This window comes from Pelodiscus sinensis, chromosome 10, assembly GCF_052426305.1.
Source record: "Pelodiscus sinensis isolate ZL-2025 chromosome 10, ASM5242630v1, whole genome shotgun sequence".
Taxonomy (NCBI): domain Eukaryota; kingdom Metazoa; phylum Chordata; order Testudines; family Trionychidae; genus Pelodiscus; species Pelodiscus sinensis.
In genome coordinates, this window is record NC_143061.1 from 8,686,800 (window position 1) to 8,710,320 (window position 23,521).

Sequence of the window (23,521 nt, forward strand, 5' to 3'; positions counted from 1 at the left end):
TGTTTTAAGAGCCCATGTTGGCTTTGATCGATTGTTTGATTGATTGTTGGCAGGACACTTTGCTGTGCAGAGCACATGTTCATGTGATGCCCTGGACAAACACACTAAGGCCTACGGTTAACTGCGTGAAAGAGAAGGTATGAATTCTCAATACATATATTATTTCACTTCAGACTACTTACAACTCTTTACACAAAATTTGTAATGGGGAAATATTTGTAACCCTTTATCGGCCTCCCATAACATCCACTTCTCACATTAGCTCAGTAGCCTGCATTTTTTTTAAAAGCAAGTGGTCATGTTTTTTCAAGTTAGTAATGTTGTAATCATTCCTCTTGCCCTCTGCACATGAACAGGGGGACAAACATGATACTGGATGTGAGCCAGAACATGGAAATGGGCACGGACACGACACGGTGTGTGGAGCAGGACACAAGCAGAGACATGGACTAAAACAACGTGAGGGTGAATATGGGCATGCGCATGGTCCACTATGGGGAGGGGAGCAGGGCAGGCACGCGTACCATAGCCTCCCCAGCCCTGAAGAACAAGGGTGGTAGATGGTGCACGACTGTGAACTAGACTCAAGAATCCCTCTAGTGCAGGGGCAGGCAAACTACAGCCTCCAGGCCTCATACTAAATTATATTTTCTATCAGATGCATTTGTAGGGCAATGGTGACATCTAGCAGCCAGTAAGGTTAATGTGCATCCCTTGGTTAACTTAAGGAATGGATGCATTTGATTGCATTGTTTGGAGAGCTAAAAGTCTACCTTTAATTGAATGTGGAGGAGGACTAGGTTGGATATTAGGAAAAACTATTTCACTAAGTACCTCCCTTAACTAGGAGTCCCTAGTCCGGCAACATCCGTGGCCCATGCTGGACCATGGATGTTCCTGGACTATAAAGCCCAGGAAAAGGGAGGCCTGGTGGCGGGGCAGGAGCACATTAGAGGGCACTGACAAGCCAGTGTGTGTATGGGGAAGAGGGAAATGGGCAGCACAGCAGGGAGTTTTGGCCCCAGCAGTGGCCATGGAGCTCCAGCCCCAACAGCGGCCAGGGAACTCTGTTCCCAGCCCTCTGCCCCAGTCTTGGCTGTGCAGCTCCAGCCCTGGCCATGGAGCCAGGCAACTGCTGAGCTCTGCCTCAACTGTGCAACTCCAGCTCCATCATCAGATGGCGGTGCCTTTATGGCCCCGGCTGTGCAGCTTCCATCGTGGAACCAGGTGGCTGAGGAGCTCTGCCCCAGCTGCAGAACTCCGGCAGTGGCGCTCTGCTCCGACAGCAGCAGTTGTGAGCAGCATCTAGAGCACCCTGGGAGGCTGGGTCAGCAATGGGGACAGGCTGGAGCCCTAATCCAGTGCCAACACAAACCAGGAGGAGAAAGACCTTCCCTGGTCTGGCAAATCCCTTCATTCAGCACAAGTCAGGTCCCGAGGGTGCCAGACCAGCGAGGTCCAATCTATAAAAAAGTGGTGAAGCACTGGAGTGCGTTACCTAGGAAGGTGGCAGAATCTCCATCCCTAAAGGTTTTTAATTCCTGGCTCGACAAAGCCCTGGCTGGGATGATTTAGTTGGGACTGGTCCTGCTTTGGGCAGGGGTTGGATTCGATGACCTCCTGAGGTCCCTTCCAGCCCTGGGATTTTACAAACATCATGGCTGTGTCTACACTGGGCCACTTATTCCGGAAAATCAGCCGCTTTTCCGGAATAAGCTGCGAGCTGTCTACACTGGCCCTTGAATTTCTGGAAAAGCAACGATGCTCTGCTGTACAAAATCAGCCGCTATTCCGGAAAAACTATTCTGCTCCTGCTCGGGCATAAGTCCTTATTCCGGAACACTGTTCCAGAAAAGGGCCAGTATAGACAGCCCAATAGTCTTTTCCGGAAAAAAGCCCCGATCGCGAAAATGGCGATCGGGGCTCTTTTCCGGAAAAGCGCGTCTACATTGGCCACAGACGCTTTTCCGGAAAAAGGGCTTTTCCGGAAAAGCAGGCTGCAATGTAGACGCTCCTTTTCCAGAAAAACTGAAAACGGAATAGTATTCTGTTTTAAGCAGTTCCAGAAATTCATGCCAGTGTAGACACAGCCCATCAGTCCAGCATCGGAGGCACAGGTGAAGTTTTGCAAGAAAGTGTAGATGTTTTCCATTGCCTGCGAAAAGAGCTAAAATTGTAGATAAGGTCTCACTCACTTTTGAACAGGATGGGTGGGATGGTTTGTGCGTTCTGGTTTGTGAGTGCACACTGAAAATAGAGTCAGCTACACTGACAGAAAGTAGGAATAGGGCAATTACTTAAAGAAGACTTACCGCACTTTTATATCAGTGAGAGGAACATGTCCAATGATGCCTAGAGGAAGAGGTAAACAATCAGGTCAGTCTGGTGAAGGATTTCACAGCTTTGTCTCTACTTAGTGAGTAATACACGGTTCAGCTTTCACCAATGGAACTGTTCCACTTGTCCTTATGTAGATATTGGGTCAGATCCTTGGCTGGAGTAAATCTGGCTCACTGATTACACTTAAATTCCATTGAGATCTGATATTGTGTCACATCAGTTCTCAAGGTCACTGAATTACAAATTTAATTTATGCACTAAACTATTAAATTAATTTATGAAAATCCAACCCACGCTTACAAGGCAGGAAGCGGAGTTATTAAGATTAGTGGCAGGAAACAGAATTCAGAGACTCCTCCTTCCAGATTGCCCATTCAAATCTAGTCCAGCTTTGTGGTGCCTGGACGTTGATTCCACCTTGTAAGCGCTTGACAGCCATTGTGGGAGCAGTTCAGACAATGCAGCTAAGAGTATCAGGAGCTCCAAATTACAGTGGCTTACCTCCAAAGGTGCCAGTTGAAATGTTAATGTTGAGTTTTCCATTGCAGTATAGTGTGGAGCACAAACTGCTGCGCACTGGTTGTGAACTCTCTGGTAAAAACCACAATCTCCTAGGGAATCTCCCGGGCTGATAGATGACTTCCTCTCTTGCAAAGATGCATGCTGTATTTTTACATTAAAAGTAGAGAAGAGCCTGAAACAAAACCTTCAATCCTAAAACTCCTGAATTTGGGTGGGGTGAAGAGTTTGGCATCTGTACTCAGATCTGGATCCAGATTTTCAAAGGTGCCCCCTACAGCTATACTGAACTGAGCCCAGAAGCCAGACTCTGACCACCATAAATGTCAGGGGGGCTGGATCTGTGTTTTGTTGTCCCAGCTCTTTGCCAATTAAAAGAAGTGAGGATATTTCCTCCTCAAACTCTCTCTCTTGTTCACAAAAAAAATCAGAAGGCTGTTATACTAAGCAAAAAGCTGAATTTTTGGTTGGTTTGTTGTTTTCAGGAAAACGTGTGTTAGTTGGAGCCTTTCAACCTATACAAGTAGATGACACGGAACTTTCACATGTTGTGAGACGTGCTATTGAGATCTTTAACAATCAGAGTAACCACTCTTCTCTTTATGAAGTGGGTCAAATAATAAAGGCTGCCACGCAGGTTTGTATAGCAGGCATTTTTTTGCTTATTTATTAAAATAAGATACTTTGGTTATTTATATCTATCTACCTGCAAGCAGTAAGTTCCATTTTACAGTAGTAACATATGTGATATAAAAATAACACTTAATTCCTACAAAAAGCCTAAATGCCTGGTTTTCAGTGGTTGTACCACTGGCTTCTGAATTGCTACTGCATGTAGTTTGTCCTTGTCTTCAATTTCACTGAGTAGCACTGGTTCAGCTGCACACATTACCAGGAGAGCCGACAGCCACAGAAGGCCGATAGGCAGGGTAGAGTGGGTATGGCTCTGTGCTCTTAGAAGGGATGGGGCCTCGAGCAGAAGGGGTGGGGAAGGAGCAGCCAGGAGCACCACCTGTAACACACCATGCAGCCCCCCACCCACTGAAAATCGGCAGCAGCCAGGAGTCCCAGGCTCTTTAAAATCGCTAGGGCCTAGGATAATTCTCCCCCTTTGCCTGACCCATTCTACTTCCTGTCACCCAGCCTGTGCATTGCCAACATTTATTGTCAGCAACTGGTATTGTTTGTGGTTTAAAGAAGGCTAATGAAGAAAGCGGTTCAGAAAAATAAAAGGCCTACACTCCACCTGTGAGATAGAAATGGATTTTGCATTTTGGTCTTCAGATGGAATTTTGTGCATACACGTTAAGCCTCTCTAATCCAGCCCTCTTGGGACCTGTCCGGATGATGGAGTTGGATGACGCATGTCTTTGGACCGGAGAGCTCTGGACTAGAGAGGTTCAACTTGTACAAGGAATACACCTTCAAATCCCCCAGATTCCATGCCAGTTTCTATTCCATGAAAAGGCTACATAGCTGTGCGAGCGACTCAGCTTAGGCATTGGTATGACAGAGCTCATAGACATGTTTCTGGTTTGATTTTAAGTATTATATAACTTGATGCAAGCTATGTATCCTTTTCCTGTGCATATTTGTGTTCATTTATCTGTGTGTTCTTCCCCAAGTCAGTTTGAGCAAGTGTTTAACTTCCTCAAAATATCATGAGGCAAATCAATTGTATTAAGAAACCAATTTCCACCCTCCATTTGTTAATTCCATCGGTCACCTTAGCCACAAGACATATTCCTTACTCCAAGGGGGCTATGTTGTACCAGCTGGAGAGGAGATTGCCACACCATCTATGGACTCTGAATGGCCTTTATGTCCGACTAGAATAAACTAGTCAAAGGATTTAATTGGGGTGGACTAGGAAGAAATACAATGCATTCTTTGTTGATTCAGCATCTCTATCACTTCTGCATATGGGGATTGATCCAAAGCCCACTGAAGTCAATGGGATAGTGTCCATGGTGATGCAGCAAGGATAAGGCTACCCTGCTCTTCCAAAAGTTGGGAGCAGTAGCCACAAGCAGTGAGCTGCATCCTTACATCTTGGCTACGTCTAGACTGGCATGATTTTCCAGAAATGCTTTTAACGGAAAAGTTTTCCGTTAAAAGCATTTTCGGAAAAGAGCGTCTAGATTGGCACGGACGCTTTTCCGCAAAAGCACTTTTTGCGGAAAAGCGTCCGTGCCAATCTAGACATGCTTTTCCGCAAAAAAGCCCCGATCGCCATTTTCGCGATCGGGGCTTTTTTGCGGAAAACAAATCTGGGCTGTCTACACTGGCCCTTTTGTGCAAAAGTTTTGCGCAAAAGGACTTTTGCCCAAATGGGAGCAGCATAGTATTTCCACAAAAACACTGACAATCTTACATGAGATCATCAGTGCTTTCGCGGAAATTCAAGCGGCCAGTATAGACAGCTGGCAAGTTTTTCCGGAAAAGCGGCTGATTTTCTGGAAAAACTGGCCAGTCTAGAAACAGCCCTTGAGTCCAGGTCAGAGGATGGATTTGGGATTCACTTGGAATTCATGTGGATTAGGTACACCTAAAGGTATCACCTTTAAAGCAGATATTATTCAAAAGTCCCATTTCACAAACAAGAAAGTGATGAAAACCCTGAACAAGACAGAAGTCAGAAAATGCCCAAGGCAGACACAATTCCTCGTAACAATAACTGCAGCACACCTGTTAATAAATGACACCTACACCTCAAAGTAGTATTATGTGATGTGCGATACCTAGGAACATAGCAATTGCACCACCAGACCAGAACCCTCTAGCCGTGTAGCCAGTACCAGATACTTCAGATTAAGATGTAGGAAACCCTGCATTGTGACGTTGGGACAGAAGAGGTTGGAATCTGAACCTGAATCTGGTTACCAATTTCACGGCTCATCTCTGTGACTCAGGCTATGTCTACACTGTGGAGGTTTTTTGGGAAAATGGCTGTTTTTCTGAAAAAAACTTTATTTACGTTCACACTGCAATCGCGTTCTTTTGAAAAAAAATCGAAACAACAGAGGGGTTTTTCTGACATTGGTAAACATCTTTCTACAAGGAAGAAGCCTTTTTGTGAAAGAGCTCTTTTGGAAAAAGGCGTGTGTGAACGGGGAAGAGAGAATTCTTTTGAAAGAAGAAGAGGAAAAAGCACAGGTGCCCTGGTGGCAACTCTGTCCTTAGCAATCAGAGCTTAAATGAGAGATAGCATCCATTCAGTGTGAACGCTATCTTTCGAAAAGGCAGATCGCTTTTTCAATGTGCTTTTGCTGTGTGGACACACTCTTTTGGAAGAAGCTTTTTTGGAAGATAATGCAGGACAATGTAGCACTTTAAAGACTAACAGGATGGTTTATTAGATGATGAGCTTTCGTGGGCCAGACCCACTTCCTCAGATCAAATAGTGGAAGAAAGTAGTCACAACCATATATACCAAAGGATACAATTTAAAAAAATGAACAAATATGAAAAGGACAAATCACATTGCAGAACAGAAGGAGGATGCGGGGGGGGTGGGAAGGGGGAGGAAGGAAGGTAAGTGTCTGTGAATTGCTGATATTAAAGGTAGGGAGAGTGGGATGTTTGTGAGTTAATGGTATTACAGGTGATAATTGGGGAAACTGTCTTGGTAATGGGTGAGAAAGTTCAAAGACTTGTTAAGTCCTTGATCTCTTTCAGAAAAGCTTCTTCCAAAAGAAGCCTGCAGTCTAGACATAGTCACAGTTTATCTGTCTGTAAAATGAGAATTATATTTCCCTGCTGCACTGGGCAGTCGTGTGCCTGAATGGCAGCTGAGCAATTTGAAACACTTAGATTGGAAGTCATTACAGATGTGCAGTGTTATTATCTTATATTTTATGTGGTGATTTTAATCATTTTTCTTTTAAATATATATTGAATTATTTCCTAAATATTTGTTCCAGGTGGTGGCTGGACGGAATTATGCATTTGAGTATGAAATCAAGGAGACTAATTGCTCCAAGCATCATTTTCCTAAGTTAAGACCTGAGTGCAAACCCATTCCTGGAGGTGTAAGTGATATTCACATCCAGTTCATCAAAACTTCTTATGTTGGTAATTAATTACTGAGATTCTGATTCAGGAAAGTACTTAAGCACCTGCCTGACTGAAGGTATTTGTACACTGCAGTAAAGCACCTGTGGCTGGTCTGTGTCCGCTGACTCAGGCTCATGAAGCTTGAACGGACTGCTGTAAAAATACAGCATAATTGTCTAGACTTTGGCTGGGTTCCAGAGCCCAGACGCCACTCCAAGCCCAATGTCTACCCTGCAATTCTATAGCCCTGTATGCAGTCTAAACTAGGGTGTGTCTAAACTACATGGTTCCGTTGACGGAGCCATGTAGATTAGGCAGGATGGCAAAGGGAAATGAAGCGGCGATTTAAATAATTTTAATTTAAATCAAAATGGCCGTCGCGCTGCATCGATCAGCTGATTGTCGGCACAGGGCGGCAGTCTAGACGGGGATCTGCCAACCCCAGAACCCTTCATCGGCAGATCCTTTATGGCTCGTGAAATGAGGCTTACAGGGTCTGCCGATGAAGGGTTCTGGGGTCAGCAGATCCCCGTCTAGACTGCCACACTGTGCCAACAATCAGCTGATCGGCGCAGCGCGGTGGCCATTTTGATTTAAATGAAGCGGCAATTATTTAAATCACCACTTCATTTCCCTTTTTCAAGTACACTAATCTACATGGCTCCGTCGATGGAGCCATGTAGTTTAGACGTACCCTCAGAGACTACAACTACACTACTGTACAACAGAAAATTGACTTAAGCTATGCAAATCTAGTTATGTAATTAACATAGCTAGAGTCGATATACCTTCAGTAAGTTACCACGGACTCTACACTGCGAGAGGGTGACGAGTAATTCTCCTGTTGACTTCCTTTGCTTTTCTTATCCAAGGAAGAGTAATAGGGTCAATAAGAGAGTGATCTGTGTTGGATTTGGCAGGTCTTAATTAGACCCGCTAAATCAACAGCTAGTGGAACAATGTCAAAGAATCAATTTGAGCTGTAATGTAGATATAGCCTGGCCCTGCAAGTTCAAGTCAGCTGACATAACTCAGCCATGCCCATTTTACTGCTGTGTAGCCATACCCTTAATGTTAATAGAATTTAGCACAGGCTTAAAGTTAAACGTGCTTAAATGTTATGCTCCTTAGGAGTGGATTTAAGCACAATGTTGAAGTCTTTTGCTAAATTAAAGCCTACAAAGGCCATGGCTCTGAAATATTTGCAAATGCCCATTTAGAGCCAGTCTCATCAAAAATAAGAATGGCCATACTGGGTCAGACCAAAGATCCATCTAGACCAATATCCTGTCTTCCAACAGCAGCCAGTGCAGATGCCCCACAGTGAATGAACAGAACAGGTAATCATCAAGTGATCCCTTTCCTGTCATCCACTTCCAGCCTGACAAACAGAGGCTAATAGCCATTGATGGACCTAACCTCCAGGAATTTACCTAATTCTTTTTTGAACCCTGTTAAAGTCCTGGTCTTCACAACATCCTCTGGCAAAGAGTTCCACAGTCTGACTGTGTGCTGTGTGAAGAAAAACTTTTGTTTGTTTTAAACCTGTTACCTATTAATTTCATTTGGTGATCCCTAGTTCTTATGTTATGGGAACAAGTAAATAACTTTTCTTTATTCACTTATTTCACACCCATCATGGTTTTATAGACCTCTATCATGTCTCCCTTAGGGTATGTCTATGCTGCATAGCTATTTCAAAATAAGCTATTCCAGAATAGTTATTCTGAAATAACTTATTTTGAAATAGAACGTCTACACTGCAGAGAAGCCTCAAAATTAGTCAGAGGAAGGCTTCCCTAATGTATATGTGCTATCTTGATTCAGAGCCCCAGGAGACATTGGGAAGGAATGACAAAATGGCCCTGGTGAAGGGCTATTTCTAAATAGCTCCATTGGAGTGTCTACACATGACTTATTTCAAAATAGCTATTTCGGAATAGGTGTTGTTCCTCGACAATGAAGTTTACAGATTTCAGAATAAGCTGTCTGTCATTTCAAAATTATTTTGAAATAATGGAATGGCTGTGTAGACATTCACATTGTTATTTCAAAATAACACTAGTTATCTCGATATAATGGTGTATTGTAGACTAAGGATGTTAAGTTGCAGTTAATTGACTAGTCAAGTAGTCAATGGAATTTCCATTGACTACTTGACAGGCACTTCCGCATTCTTCCTTTGAAATGTACAAGAGCCCCCGCTGGGACTCTCGTACATTTTAAAGGAGGAACATGGAACTCCATGTGCAGCCCAGGGCCAGCGGGAGTGCCTGCTTTGAAATATACAAGAATCACCAGCAGGGGCTCTTGTGCATTTCGAAGCGGAAGTGCCGTCATGGAGCCTGGGGCCAGTGGGGAACTCAGAGTCTGCTGCTGACCCAAGCTCCATGCGGCACTGCTGGTTTGAAATGCCACACAGAGCCTGGTGTCCAGCTGACCTCGGGTTTCGCACAGCATTTCAGTGGAACCCAGGATGAGCTGGGTAGTCTCCAGCTGACCTCGGGTTCAGCATGGCACTTCCCCAGAACCCAGGGTCATCTGGGGAGTCCCAAGCTGACCCCGGTCTCCACGGTGCTGCCCCTTTGAAACACCAAGGGGGTTGCAGAGTGTGAATCTTGGGTTAGCACTGTTTGTGTGTGGTCAGAAGGAAGGGAAGGCTTGAGCCTGAGTTTAAACCCTGGACTTATACTGTAGTTCAGACATCCCCCAAGAGTATGATTCTGTACTTATTAAACATTCTAAATTCCCATTCAAGTCAAAGGGAGTCAAGGGAGTTGTTCAGTACCTTTCAAGACCAAGATGAAAGCAGCCCCATTAATCTTTCATCAATATCTATCTATAAAGGCCTCTTCCATTTTCTCTGGTGGATTTCCCAGGGTCATCTTTTCTCCTGATCAGAAATCACTGGACTTGCTTTTGAAGGTGCATTCAGATCAGTGTAGATCAGGAGAAAATTCTCTGGAGACAATGGAGACTGATCAGTGTACAAGACACCACAAATTGACCTCTCATCTCTCTCTGCATGACCCAGTGTTTGTTTGCTATGAAGGGGGCCATCAGGACATTTACAAATATGCTCTCTGAGTATTTCTAAGAGAAAATTAAGAGGTTTTTTTCTCCCAACCCAGCATATCGGTCGCTGTGGAGCCAAGATATATGTGGATCTCAGTAACACAATTGCAAATGTTGCACAGAAATGCCAGTTTATAGGTACGTGGTGATCATGTGTCAGTTGAAAACTGCTAATGGTTTACTACAATTGCAGATAGTTGTACAATAAAAATGCCAAGGGACTAAAAAAAAACATGGGAGGGGGAAAGCAAATCTGCTCGTACAGCAAAACAATAAGGCTTCTGCCCCCCTATAATGGAAATTTAACAAATAATCTTCTCATTTCCTACAAAGTATTGAAAATCCAGGGGGAAATTCTCTTCTCTGATCTTTACATTCCCAAAATTCTATGATATGTGAAGCAGGCCTCTAAACCCTGAATGTGGTCTGCAGGGTTAAATGCAAGAGCAATCCCACTATGAAGATCAGTAGCACAGCTCAGAGAGTATAACTGTCCCCCTAAACTTTATTTCATTTTTATTTATTTATTTCCAGGGGCTACATCAGCTCTTCTAAATATTTCCCTAGTTTACAGCAAGCAACCTAAAAATCATTACTGACGTGGGTACAAAGTGAAAATGTATACAATGACTTGTTTATACTTCTGTCATAGATGGTTGATAAGCCCTCAGCCCCACCTCTAGCCTGCCCCTTTTGCTAAGGCTCCACCCACAATGGGAGTCAAGCTGCTCTCCTGTCCCCCACCAATGGGTTCAACCCCTTGCAGCATAAGGAGGGGAGAAGTGCCCCAAACTTCCCAGCTCAGAGCACAGGGAGGGTGAATGGCACAAGACCTCAGCCTCCCCAGCCCCAGAGAATAAGGAGGGCAGGTGGCACACAGCTTCAGCATCCTGGGGCTGGCACACCAGGAAGAGAGGAGAGCATGCAGCCCCAGCCTCCTCAGTCCTGGAGCACAGGGAAGGCAGAAGGCACACCACAAGGGCACCATTTCAAGTGCATGGTGGGGGAGGCCGCAAAAACTGTGCACTCTGGGACGCAGCTAGCTTTTCATCCCATTCATTCCCCAGATGCTAAGGGTGTGAGGGGAAGTGCTTGCATACTGTGCAGTCCTCTCACCACACTTGTATTTTTAAGTCTGATTTGATAAGCAAGTAGTTTTTAAGTGAGGTGAAACTGGAGTGCGCAAGACAAATCAGACTCCTGCCAGGAGTGAAGTAATCTGAAAAGATTGAGAACTACTGATTTAAAGAACTTTCACCAAGAACTCCACATTCACAACTGGGTTTTGTATGTGCATCACCTCCTTAGATTAAAGAGCCAGAGCCACTTACAGCTTGTCAACTGGACTCAAGAATTCAGCTAGTGCAGGGGAGGGCAAATGACAGCCTGTGGGCCTCATCCAGCCCATCAGCTATTTTAATCTGGCCCTCAAGATCCCATGGGAAACAAGGTCTGGGGTTTGCCTTCTTCACACATGGCATGACTCTGTGGAGCTCCTAGAAGCATGCCCCGCCTTCCAGTTCCTGCATGAAAGGGAAACCAGAAGGGTCCATGCAATTCTCCTGCCCGAAGAAGCTGTTGTGAGAGCTGCTAGGGCAGCACTGGCAGATGAGGGGGAGGGGAGGGAGAGGTGGGCAGCACACAGAGTTGCTTGGCCACACCTCCACCTAGGAACCCACTAGGAGGAGGACTTGCCACTGCTTCTGGGAGCTGCTTGAGGTAAGCACAGGACAGAGCCGGTGCCCCTGAGACTCACCCTGCATCCCAACCCCCTGACATAGCCCTGATCCCACTCCTGCTCCCTGAACCCCTCTGTCCCATCCAGAGCACCCTTCTGCACCCCAGGTTCCTCATCCCCAGCCTCACTCCAGTGCCCACACACCCAGCCAGACCCCTCAGTCCTTCCCGCACCCTAACCCCAATTTTGTGAGCATTTATGGCTCTCTATACAATTTCCATACTATGTGTAACCATTGGGCCAAAAGATTTGCCCACCCCTGATCTAGTGGTATCGCTGCTTTTATTTCTTGTTACATCACTGTCACCATTCTACTCTTGCATTTAATAACACAGAAACTTAGTTTCTTTTCAGGGTTACTTACCCCACTTACACCTCATTCATTATTACCCAGCACCATACCCCTAACAAGAGCATTTTGTTTACTGTCCTTTCTTTCTAGTCTTCTGTTGGGACACAGTCTGTTACTGTTCCAAGATTTTAGTTCTCCAGGTACAGGGTCATTTAGTTCTTCAGGTACAGGGTCATATGTAGCATGTGCAGCTTTCTCATCCATACATAGACTTGCTTTTCTTCAAGGAATGGTTATATAATTCTTCAAAATAGAATCACTCATTGCACAGAGTGTGCACACATAGATCTCAGAGATGAAGGGAGCCTCCTGTTTCCTCTAGTCCAGCCCATCACAAAAGTGCAGCTGTTTCTTCTACAGCAGCCACTTGCCACCTTCCATTTGTACTCTCATTTCTGTATTCATCAAATGCACTGTTTACGCCCAGGCATCTAAATTCTGCTTTTTTCCTATGCACATCATTGATAGGACAACACAGACATCTACCAAATCAAATCTCAAAATATTCTGGGTCCCACCTAGCAGAGTCAAATCCAGGCAGTCCTGACAGAAGTGCATTTCTGCCTCAGTGGTTGACCTGAGCCCAATGCACAGTGAATCTTTTGTTTCTTCAATTTACTTGAACGCTGGTATTTCTTTCAGGCATTCCTGTTTGTGCTGGCTGTCCAGTTCCCATCCCAGCTGACAGTAAGAACTTGGAGGAACCACTGAACGCTGCTGTGGAGAAGTATAACGCAGAGTGCAGTGATGACTTCTATTATAAAGTTGAAGCACTATTACATGCCACAGTGCAGGTTGGAATTCTTCTTTCCTCTTCATGTGCAGTTTTATTTATGACCACCTCTCCATATTTAATAGAGATGATCCAAGATATAACGATGCTAAGGGTCAGAGCTGAAGCATAGTTAAGGTTTAGATTTGGGTCTGAAAACTTGGGAGCTGGTCTTTCTACCCCAATGTTTATACCACTTTAATCACACTGAAAGCACATTCTTACAAATTTCAGTCATCCGAAAGGATATTTTTTTTAAAAACTCCTTCAATGTATATTTTGTCTGACCTGGACCCAAAACAATAGGGTAGGTTTCAGATTCAGGACTCTGATGTCTGTTATACCGTCCTCTTTACCAAGTCCTTTGGCATCATTTCATACGACATCAGAAGTAGAAAAGATCTATGAGTTAGAGTTAGATCACAGAATATAAGCACTGGAAGGGACCTCGAGAGGTCATTGAGTCCAGTCCTCTGCCCTCATGGCAGGACTAGTCTAGTACTGTCTAGACTCTAGACCATCCCTGATAGACATTTATCTAACCTACTCTTAAATATCTCCACAGATGGAGATTCCACAACCTCTTTAGTCCAGCACCCTACAGGCCTGACTGGTGCCAAACCAAAGAATTTGAAAACAAGTATTCCTGTGACACATTAAGGACTAGTACAAATATATAGTATCATAAGCTTTTGTGGGTAAAACCCACTTCATTTGCTGAACCACGAGAGGTCAATATGGTCCAGCAGCATTACCAACACTTCCACTGCTCACTGGGCTCTTAGAGGATGTTAAGGTACAAATTAGAACTAAATAGCAGCACAGAACATTGAGAGCCCGGACTAATGGTTGTAAACAAACTTTATGGGACTGCAGGAAACTTGGCCACACCCATAAGATGGGAACATCCAGCTAACTAAAATCATGCCACCCCCATATGTTCCTGGACCAGGGAGTGCCAGATTAAAGAGGCTCCAACTGCATATGGACAGTTTTAGGGAAGAAAACAGGGATGAAATCAGAGGCAAACTCCCATAGACTTCAGTCAAACCAGAATTTCATCCTTTGTCTGTTGTTTCTGTTGTGAGGTATCTACCTCCCTTTTGGGTATGATTAAAAAAGATTATATACTAACATGAACATGAACAATCAACTTTCCCAGGAACATTAATGAATTGTTACAGTTTAGTTCTTTCATGTGCTTGACAAATAGTTTGTTTTTCACTGCAGTTGTATTTATCAGACTCTTCATTTTACCTCATCCAACTTCCCTTTCCTTATATTTGGTTCACTACAATGGTGCCTCGGAATGATTTCTTTCATTAGTAAGGATATTACTGCAGTCACGCAGTAAAACAAAGTCAAAATTGTGAATCTCAGATTTTTTCACCTGCTAGTTTCCTCCAATGTCAATGCTGTGATGCTTTTGAGAGGTGGAATGGGAGTAAATAATATAGGTTAATTAGAAATGTATATTGATTGTCTCTTTCACTGTCAAAGGGGTCTGTTTTTATGCTCACATCCTTGGTGGGATGGTTACGTTTTTAGAGCACTGTGTTATCTGTGAAACTGCTGCAATAAAAACACTTTTAATGAGGACAATTTTCTTCATGATTTTTCAGGTGGTTGCTGGAGAAAAATTTGATATAACATTTAAAATGAGGAAGACAAACTGCTCGAAGACAAATGTCAAAAAAATGAATGAATATTGTGCGGCTACAATAGACAGTGTAAGTGATTGGAATGCTGCAGACCACCACAATGGCTCTCCGTTAAGCCAACTGAACTGCACCAGAAATGACTATGTTGTTAAAAAAACAATCCCAACAAAACAAAAATAGCCACCACCATACCAGCAACCCAGGTTTGGTGTTTTTATTAAATAACTTCAAATGGTCGTTGATGCCAATAGCAAGCCAAATTAGTAAAGGCTAGTTATTCCTCAATAAACGGAGGGATTTTTCTCTCTCAGCATTATCTTTACCTTTATCGTTAGTTCTGTGTGTGACCCAGGATATTGCTAAAGGACAGCAGAAAGAGTTGCTTTGGTCAACTCACACCAACTGCGCAATCCATTTGATTAATGCAAAGCTATTGGAATAATTTTGACCATTTCATGGGTGGTTGATCAAAAAGCAAAGGGGGTGAAATGGTACCAGGGTGTGGGCAGGGTGATGTCGCTGAAGTGACGTTCTGCTATGGTGAGGGGCTGGCATACTTGGGGCAAAGGGACATATTGCCAGTCGGGTGCTGCTAGGGCTGACTACAGGGTTAGTGCGTGTGGAATAAACACTCAAGAAATGGGAGGGAAATGCCTGATATTTGTAGCAGAGTGGTGGTGGGTGGGTTGCTCCCCACACACACACTCCACCTGCTCATATCTGGGGGTTGAAAAATACTACAGCAAGAGACCGTAAATTCAGTTCCACCAAGGCACCCAGTAACAATGGCCACTTCAGAAACGTTTGACCTTAACCTTTCTGTTCTTCAGTTTCCCCATCTTAAATAATGATAATGAGATCAGCGTTTACCTATCCCTCTAGAGTGTTGTGTTAACTAGCTAATGCTTGTAAAGTACTTTGGAAATGAAATGTGCTGAGAATTAGTGTTATGAGTTAAATTGTGATATTCATGCCAGCTTGCTAAAGCTAAATAGAACTAAGTGATTATATGATTCCAATATAAGAATCTACAAAGGTAAGGTAGATGGATTCTACAATGTTCACATAAAGCTTCAAAAATAATAAGATGTTTAAAAGGGTTATTAAAATTGTACATCCTTATTTATATACAAGTCTATTTCCATGTTTGTGGCATATTTTTTTTGTTTTAAGAGCCTAAGCTGGCTTCGATTGATTGATTGCTTGATTGTTGACAGGACACTTTGCTATGCAGAGCACAAGTTATTGTGGTGCCATGGACAAACACAATACAGCCTAGGGTCAACTGTATCAAAAAGAAGGTATGAATTCTCAATACATATATTATTACACTTCAGACTACTTACAACTTTTTACACAAAATTTGTAATGGGGAAATATTTGTAACCCTTTATCCAGTGTTTCTTAAACTGTGTTCCGTGGCTCTCGGAGGTGTGCCATGGAGAACAACAGATTTCAAAACTGCTGCCCTTAAAAGGACAAGTGACTTTTTTTTCCCCCCTCAATAACTTTCCCCCCCAACCTTTCCCCCCCCCCCCCTCAATAGCTTTTCCCCGACCTCTTTTTTCTTCCCCCTCAACAAAAAGGCCTTGGTGATCCTCATAAAATAAAATATTGTTTGGTGTTCCTCTGTCTTAAAAAGTTTAAGAAACACTGACTTATCCATCTCCCAAAACGTCCACTTCTCACATTAGCTCAATAGCCTGTATTTTTTTTAAAAAGGGCAATGGTCACTTTTTTCATTTTAGTAATGTAGTGACCATTCCTCTTGTCCTCTGACCGCAGTGACCTAGGCTGAGCTAATGCAGTTCCTGAGATGAGATGCTGGGTTGAGTAAGGATATGTTTACACTGCATCTGGAAGCGAGCCTCCCAGTCCAAGTCACAACATGAAAGTACTGTCTACTATGCAGATATTTTCAGTGCACTCACAGGAGTTCTGCTAATACAAATGTGTGGTCTTGGCCTGGAAAGCTCACTTCCAGATGTAGTTTAAACAAAATGAATGAAAATGCAGAATGTGCAGAATAAGAAAGCAAAATTACCATAAAATTAGAGATTATTTTGTCTGCCTGATGACTGATTCTTTCCAGGTTCTCTCATGCTCAATTCTGAGTGGTGCTGAGCATTGTCAACCTCTACTGATATCGTTGTTGACTGAATTTGCAAACTGGGCAAAAAGGGGAATTACCATGTTTAAGGGATAAATAGCTCTCCATGGTGTCTGCTGACCTTTTCACATTAGAAGGGCAGCAAATATCAGTCCAGACCCCTATTGCTAGGCAAGGTGGGCCTGGATTGTAGATTTGTCTGTAGGAGACATTTCCAAATTCCCCCTAAAACAAACTATTATCCAGCCCTGTTTCTGTGTCACAGGTTGGTAGTCTCAGAAAAGGGATATAAAATCAAACTTCTGGAATTCTGATCATTATAGGGTCTTTACTAAAATTAGGAAAAGAAAAAAAACATGTGCTAGACCTATTTAATGAATCAATCAAGCTCATATTCAGCATTTTTGGTGCGCTCATAACATCCTCCTTATTATGTATTGACGGCAGATGTCTACTCTAGCTATGTCTGCTGTAAATCAAACCAAACCATGATGGACATTTGATATAGAAAATGCAATAAACTTCTGTTGATTAGCTGAAAAGACAGAAAAACTACATTAGTGTAGGCAGGCAGGGGTGCTGTTTTGGTTAGCTATCAAACACAACATTTTGTAGCACAGACATTAACCTATGTTTATTGTTCTTTAGCTACTCCTATACTCTGCAGATCTTCCAACCAGAAACTAAAACTTCAATAAGTAATATTTCATTTAATAAAATAATAAAGGTGTTTGGCTTGTGCCTGCTTTGAGGCTAGACTAAAGTGTGCATTACCATCCTTCCTGGTATAATATTCTGTGCTTATGGAAGACCCATTTTAGCTACACAGTTCAAAAGTATTGTTCACAGTTTAAAACCAATGCATACGCTTATACCTCTATAAAGTGGTGTACTATTATCTTTATAGATGTACATTATTATCTTGCTTAGCTTAGGAGATCTGCCAACAATTTTTGTTGAGTCACATAAGAGAATGTGCAAGTGAAGGTTTGTCAGTTGTTTTTTAACCAATTAATTGGGATTCATGCAAGGAACCGCTCCAGACTGGCTGAAACAGCCCCCAGCCCGCATGGCTCCCACCCCCAACCTCACGGTCCCCAGCTCCAATGCAGGGGCTGGGACTGCCACTGGCTCCCAACTCCCAGCCCCTTTGCAGGGGTCTGGGGCTGCCACCAGATCCCAGCCCACACTGGAGTGGGCCTTGAACACGGCAGGTTAAGCTCCCTGCAGTCAGATGCTGCTCTGACACCAGCACAGCCCCTGTCTGTTGCCCATCGTAGACAGGGGCTGCTTCAGACGCGGCAGGCAGGAGCTCCTCTAGCCCCCACCAATTACGGTTAACCAGAACTGGTAAACCTCACCTTAATGGTTAAGGCTTACTGGTTAACCAGTTTACCTTTCACATACCTACGCCCCCAACACCTCTTTTTTTAAACACTGTATTTTCAAAAACATGGCAAGAAATATTTGCCTTTTACATTCCAACCCCAGGTAGAATTTCTCCAAAGTGTGTATGTACTCTGTGCAGATAGTAACATTATTGCAATACATGTATCTAACTATCTCCTGTTCCTTTTTAGATTAGGTTGCTACGATTGCCTCCTGGCTTTACTCCTCTCCGATCTCCAGTTATGGAAGTAGCTGCTCAAAACACGACCCACATCACAACTGAAGAGGGACCTGGAGATGGACAAGCCCCTGGCAAAGGGCCAGGAGTAGATAGCAGGTGTAAAGCAGCCCATGAACAGGGGGATGGACATGATACTCAGTGTGAGCATGAACATGGGCACGGACATGGACATGGACATGGACATGGGCCTGGGCATGGGCACGGGCACGGGCACGGGCACGGGCACGGGCACGGGCACGGGCACGGGCACGGGCACGGGCACGGGCACGGGCACGGACACGGACACGGACACTGGCATGGAGGGTTGCCAGATCACCATGAACCATTTGCCCCAAAGTGTCCTGGAAAGCCCTGGAAACCTCTCATATAGTAAAGAAACCCAAAGTACTTACAAATGAGAATCTTTTCCCTCATCTGTCTAAACACAACAATCCAGTAACAGAAACATACACATATGCGCCCCAGGACTTGAAAGATTTTGACCTTGCAGGATCTTCTACTTTAATTCCTGATATGATGCATATTTTTCAGGCAACAAATAGAAAATCATAAACATGATTTGCTTTTGAAATGTATAACATTGTAAAGCAGTGGTGGCTCTCATCTTGTTAGCGATGATACTGAAAGAGAGTCACCAGCAGTCTTCTGGAGGAACTGAGAGCATAAGCCTGACTCGGTTATAGATCAGGAGTAATTCCATTGAAATCAGTGAGTTATAAAGGCGTAGAAAAAGTGTGAGGGGAAAGTCAGGCTGTGCTGACATGGATTTATTCAGCTACTTGTAACTCATCATCCTCAGATGCCAGAAGCATTCTGGGAACCACTGTGCTGAATCCATCACACCATTTTTGAATCCATCCATGTGGGAGATGGAACAAAGAATTCTGGGAATCATGTGACGGAACCTAATCAAATGAAGCTTAAGTGTAGTGGGAAAAGGGGCACAGGATGAAATAGGGTGAGAAGCCTTTACTTGGATGTTTAAAAGCACATTTTTCATCTATCCAGGACTGACAAATGTCTGGAAACGGCAAAATAAAAAAGGGAATGCATGACTTGTTCATTTATTTACTCCAGTTTACATTTCTGCCAGCAATTCTCTTATCAGGTTGCCTTCATGGAAGAGATGTTAGAGAGCAGCTCAGAGAATCCAAAATAAAAAATTCTCAACCATGCAGATTCCTGCTAGAATACATTTTCAAAGCTGCATATTTATTTTCTGTATATAAAATATGAACTCTTGTATAAAGGACTGCCACTGCAACGGAGAGACATTGACGTGGCAAAAATGCTCACACACCTTAGGTCTGTCTGCCAAGATAGTCACAGTAACACTTGGGGGATGCACCTCCCCATTTTCCCCTCCAAAATTGTACTTGCTAAATGGGATGTCCCCACATGCTCCCTCCTTCTCTCTCTGGGTGGCCCTCCCTGCACCCCCTCCCCACACAAGCACCAGTTGCCCCTGCTGGTTACAGTAATGTAAGTAAGGTCCTACTAAATCCATGTCCATTATAAAGACATTATGGACTTAGAAATCTGGTCTCTCTCTGTGAAATCTTGTCTTTATGTGCTTTAAGCCTATACTATACAGATTTCTTGGGGGGAAATCAGCATTTCTCAAATTGAGGGTTCTGATCCGAAAGGGAATTCCAGAGAGTGGCAAGATTATTTTAGGGGTTGTAGAATTGCCACCCTCACTCCTTCACTGCTTTTGGAGCTGGGCATCCAGAAGGTGGTGGCTGCTGACTGAGAGCCCAACTCTGAAGGCAGCAGCACAGAAGTCGGGATAGCTGTACCATATCATGCCATCTTCACTTCTGCCCTGCTGCTGGCAGTGGCTCTGCTCCCTGCCAGCAGCTGCCGCTCTCCAGCCATCCAGTTCTGAAGGCACCTCTGTCACTAGCAGAAGGGTAGCAGGACAGCAACCCCCCCGTTCAACAACCTCATGACCCACAGACATATAAACCTCTTTTTGGGGTCAGGATCCCTGCAATTACAACACCCTGAAATTTCAGATTTAAATAGCTGAAATCATGACATTTGCTATTTTTAAAGTCCTATGAACATTCATTTTACCAATTATAGGCTCCAATTATAGGCTCCCCAATCCATACTTAAGGCTGTCTGACACTTTCCACTATACAATCCTGTTTTCCTTGCTTTTTACCAAGGATCTCAAACTCCCGGCCTCGGGATAGCTGCAGCCTGAGCACTTCCCCAATCCAGCCCGCAAAATATTTTGAAAAAATGTGTCAGGCTGACGTGGCTGCCAGCCCATGGCAGAAGGGGGGCATGCAGGAACTCACCTCACACACAGCTCTCAGCTGCATCCAGGCCCCCAGCACCCACTTAGTCCCAGCTGCAGAGCGTGCCATTTAGTCCAAGAAGCCATGCTGGCTGCTTTCTGCTGCTATGCAAACCGCGCTGGCCAGGGAGCCGCCTGAGTGATGCACTTCTGCAGCCAGCAGGGCTTGGCCACTGGGTTTGGCTTTTGGTTATTCCAGGTGGTGGTATGGAGTGCAAAACTGCAGATGTTAGCAGCAGAGGCAGGCATGATTCCAGTGCAAGGTCACAGATGTTAGCTGGGCGTGGGGGCATCCCAGTGCAAGAACATGGGGGTATCAGGGTAAGGAGTCAGTTTCATGTCTTTTGTAGGAGCCTAGTCTCTGTCTGGGTAGGGGTGCCATTTACCTTCACACACACAAAACCGAACATGGCGGGGGGGAAAATGGTTGAGCCAAAAAAGGCTGCGCCTTTAAATTCTCATGCTCCCCTCACCCCCACGCCAGATGTGGAAAGGGAAAAATGTCCTCATCGGCCTTCCATCCAAGGAAAACAGAAAATACTGGACATTTTACATGTCCAGTATTTTCTGTTGTCTGATATTTTCTGTTTTTTTTACTGGACAGAAGGCACAATTACCAGACTGTCCAGATGAAAACCAGACACCTGGCAATCCTCTGTAAGGGTTCCTGTACACAGGGGGAGATACTATCAATTTGCATGTACTCTATTTCCAACTTCAAGCATTCAAAATTCATGCTTTAGCCTCTCCCTCTCCCAAAAAGAGAAGGGCATCTTGAAATCACCGATAAAAATACACTTGGGGATCTTTCTTTTCGGCAGCTGGTGTTTGAGGTCTTTGGCTGAACTCAGGGCATGTTTTCTAGCTTTTCTCCAACTAAAGTCCTCCTTTAAAAAAGAAAGAAAAGAAAAAGAAGGCTTGGATTCTTTCCTAATATCATGCACCAACAAACATAATCTACTGAGATGACAATTGATGTTAGTGCATGAGGCATCAGGTTGTGAAGTTTCCAGATCTGGCTTAATTATAATAATGTGGCTGGGGCTTTCCAGGAAAAAAAAAGCCCCAATTATCAGGAGGCTTGTGATCAAATTGGGAGACTTGGCATTACTAATATCTAGTCAGTTTCACAAAATGAGTTAATGGTTTCACAGCTTACATCTATGGACTGGGTGGCTCTGCATACACCTTCCACAGGGATGAGCTAGCAGTGGCATGGAGCTAGCAGCAGGCAGCCACTCTAGCCTTGCCACTAGTGATGGCGGACGAGGCTGGGGGACACATGGAGGGCACATGGGCCAGCAGATGCACAGGAGGGAGAGATGCAGAGACCTCTGCATGCCCCAGACCCCTGCCATTAGGGGATGCCCACTTGCCCCAAGGTAAACTGAGTTTGAGACCCCTGCTTATAACTCTTCATATAACCATTGTGAATTGTTCAGACTGATATTTTGCATGCTGGGTGTCTGCCAGAGACTAATTTGTTATTTTATTTTTTATTTGGAAAATTTCAGCTAAAAGAGTTTCACCATTTGTAGAACAAGGTTAGGGGAAATAGGTTTTTTTTTAAAATGGGCAAAACAATGTATTACAACCATTTTACTGAAAAACTCTAGAACCTTGGTGATTTGGAACAGACTTAAAATTTGACAGGCCAGACTTCATCCTGGTATTACACATGTGTATTTTGCTATCCCCATGAAAATCCAACCAAATTAGGTCAAGCTATAAGCCTCTGAAAAATTGCAGGTAGCACATACTAAGTAAATGTTTGTTAGAGTTTGGCAACTAAAGTCTCTGAAGATTCTATCCAGACTGTTCATGCTCCAGCCCAGGTTTTCAAGAGCTGAGCTGGACTCTCCCTACAGTTGTGCATCTTGGCTGCTAAGGCCACCGTGGCACCAGCATCAGAACTGGTATCAGGAAGAATGTCTCTCCTGTGCCCACACTGTTCTTGCTGCTGACCGCCAAACAGCAAAGGAAGGAGTAGGACAAATACCCTGATTACAGTGCAGGAGTAGGGGGGAGGGATATATGTGTGTTGGAAAAGATGGGTGTGGGAAGAGACTCAGGAGTTAGGTGGGAGGAAAGAAAATAGGAGCAGGGAGCACAAGGAGTTTAGGAAATGGGGCGATGAGAAATATGTGCAAAGAATAAGGATGAGGCAGGAGGAAGAAAATGGGGGCAAGGTTTGAGCAGGAGCAAATAGAAGCAGAGTGGGGTGATGGGGCAGGAGCAGAGTGGAGTCACTGACAGGAGGAAGGATGATAGCAATAGAGGACAAAAAGCAGGAAAAACTGGGGTAGAGGTAAAATAGGAGCAAGGGGCATAAGAAGAGTCTGGGGAAAGAAAGAACAGAAATGTTTATTACCAATAGAGTGCACTCTTGGACAGAGCCTGGAAATGAAACCATTATTCTTGAGCCTTAATACTCCTTTGCTGTCACAATTAGCTGAGAATAACCTACTGGCAAAATATGTCTCTCGCTTTTTTAATTCCTAGTCCACATAAAAGATAACAACCTACCTCTGCTATCAGTTACACTGTTAGGTCAAAAGGTACAGATCTATCCAAATCCTGCTGATGAGTCACATGGGACATCAATGTCATTCCAAATGGTGCTGCAAAATCAGCAAGGGTACCAATCAATCAAGGCACTAAAGGAGCATGAAAGGAAGAGAAGGCTATTGCAGAGAAGCTAAATTAGTTATTTGTATCTGACTTCACTGCGTAAGATGTAAAGGAGATTCTCACACCTCAGTCATTAATTTTAGGTGACAAATCTGAGACTCTCTCCCAAATCGAGGTGTCACCAGAGGAGATTTTGGAAAAAATGATGACTGAATCATTAGTAAGTCACCAGAACCAGACAAGATTTACCCAAGAATTCTGAAGTAACCCAAATATGAAATTGCAGGACTACTAAGTGACATAACCTAATGCTAAAATAAACCTATGTA

At 43.9% G+C, this 23,521-nt stretch overlaps 1 protein-coding gene across 2 annotated transcripts in view; it reads left to right on the forward strand.

Annotated features, from left to right (window-relative positions):
* Positions 1-19,305, forward strand: part of LOC102454693 (uncharacterized) — a 45,414-nt gene extending 26,109 nt beyond the window's left edge. Inside the window, exons 9-17 of one of the 2 annotated variants that reach the window (XM_075938066.2) lie at positions 54-137; positions 357-465; positions 3,345-3,496; positions 6,783-6,890; positions 10,047-10,128; positions 12,723-12,874; positions 14,475-14,582; positions 15,731-15,814; positions 18,204-19,305. In XM_075938066.2, coding sequence (XP_075794181.2) covers positions 54-137; positions 357-465; positions 3,345-3,496; positions 6,783-6,890; positions 10,047-10,128; positions 12,723-12,874; positions 14,475-14,582; positions 15,731-15,814; positions 18,204-18,623 — 1,299 coding nt within the window. In that variant the 3' untranslated portion in view covers positions 18,624-19,305. The remainder of the gene's footprint in view (positions 1-53; positions 138-356; positions 466-3,344; positions 3,497-6,782; positions 6,891-10,046; positions 10,129-12,722; positions 12,875-14,474; positions 14,583-15,730; positions 15,815-18,203) is intronic. The other variant, XM_075938067.2, reaches the window with a different exon arrangement.
* The last annotated feature ends 4,216 nt before the right edge of the window (positions 19,306-23,521 follow it).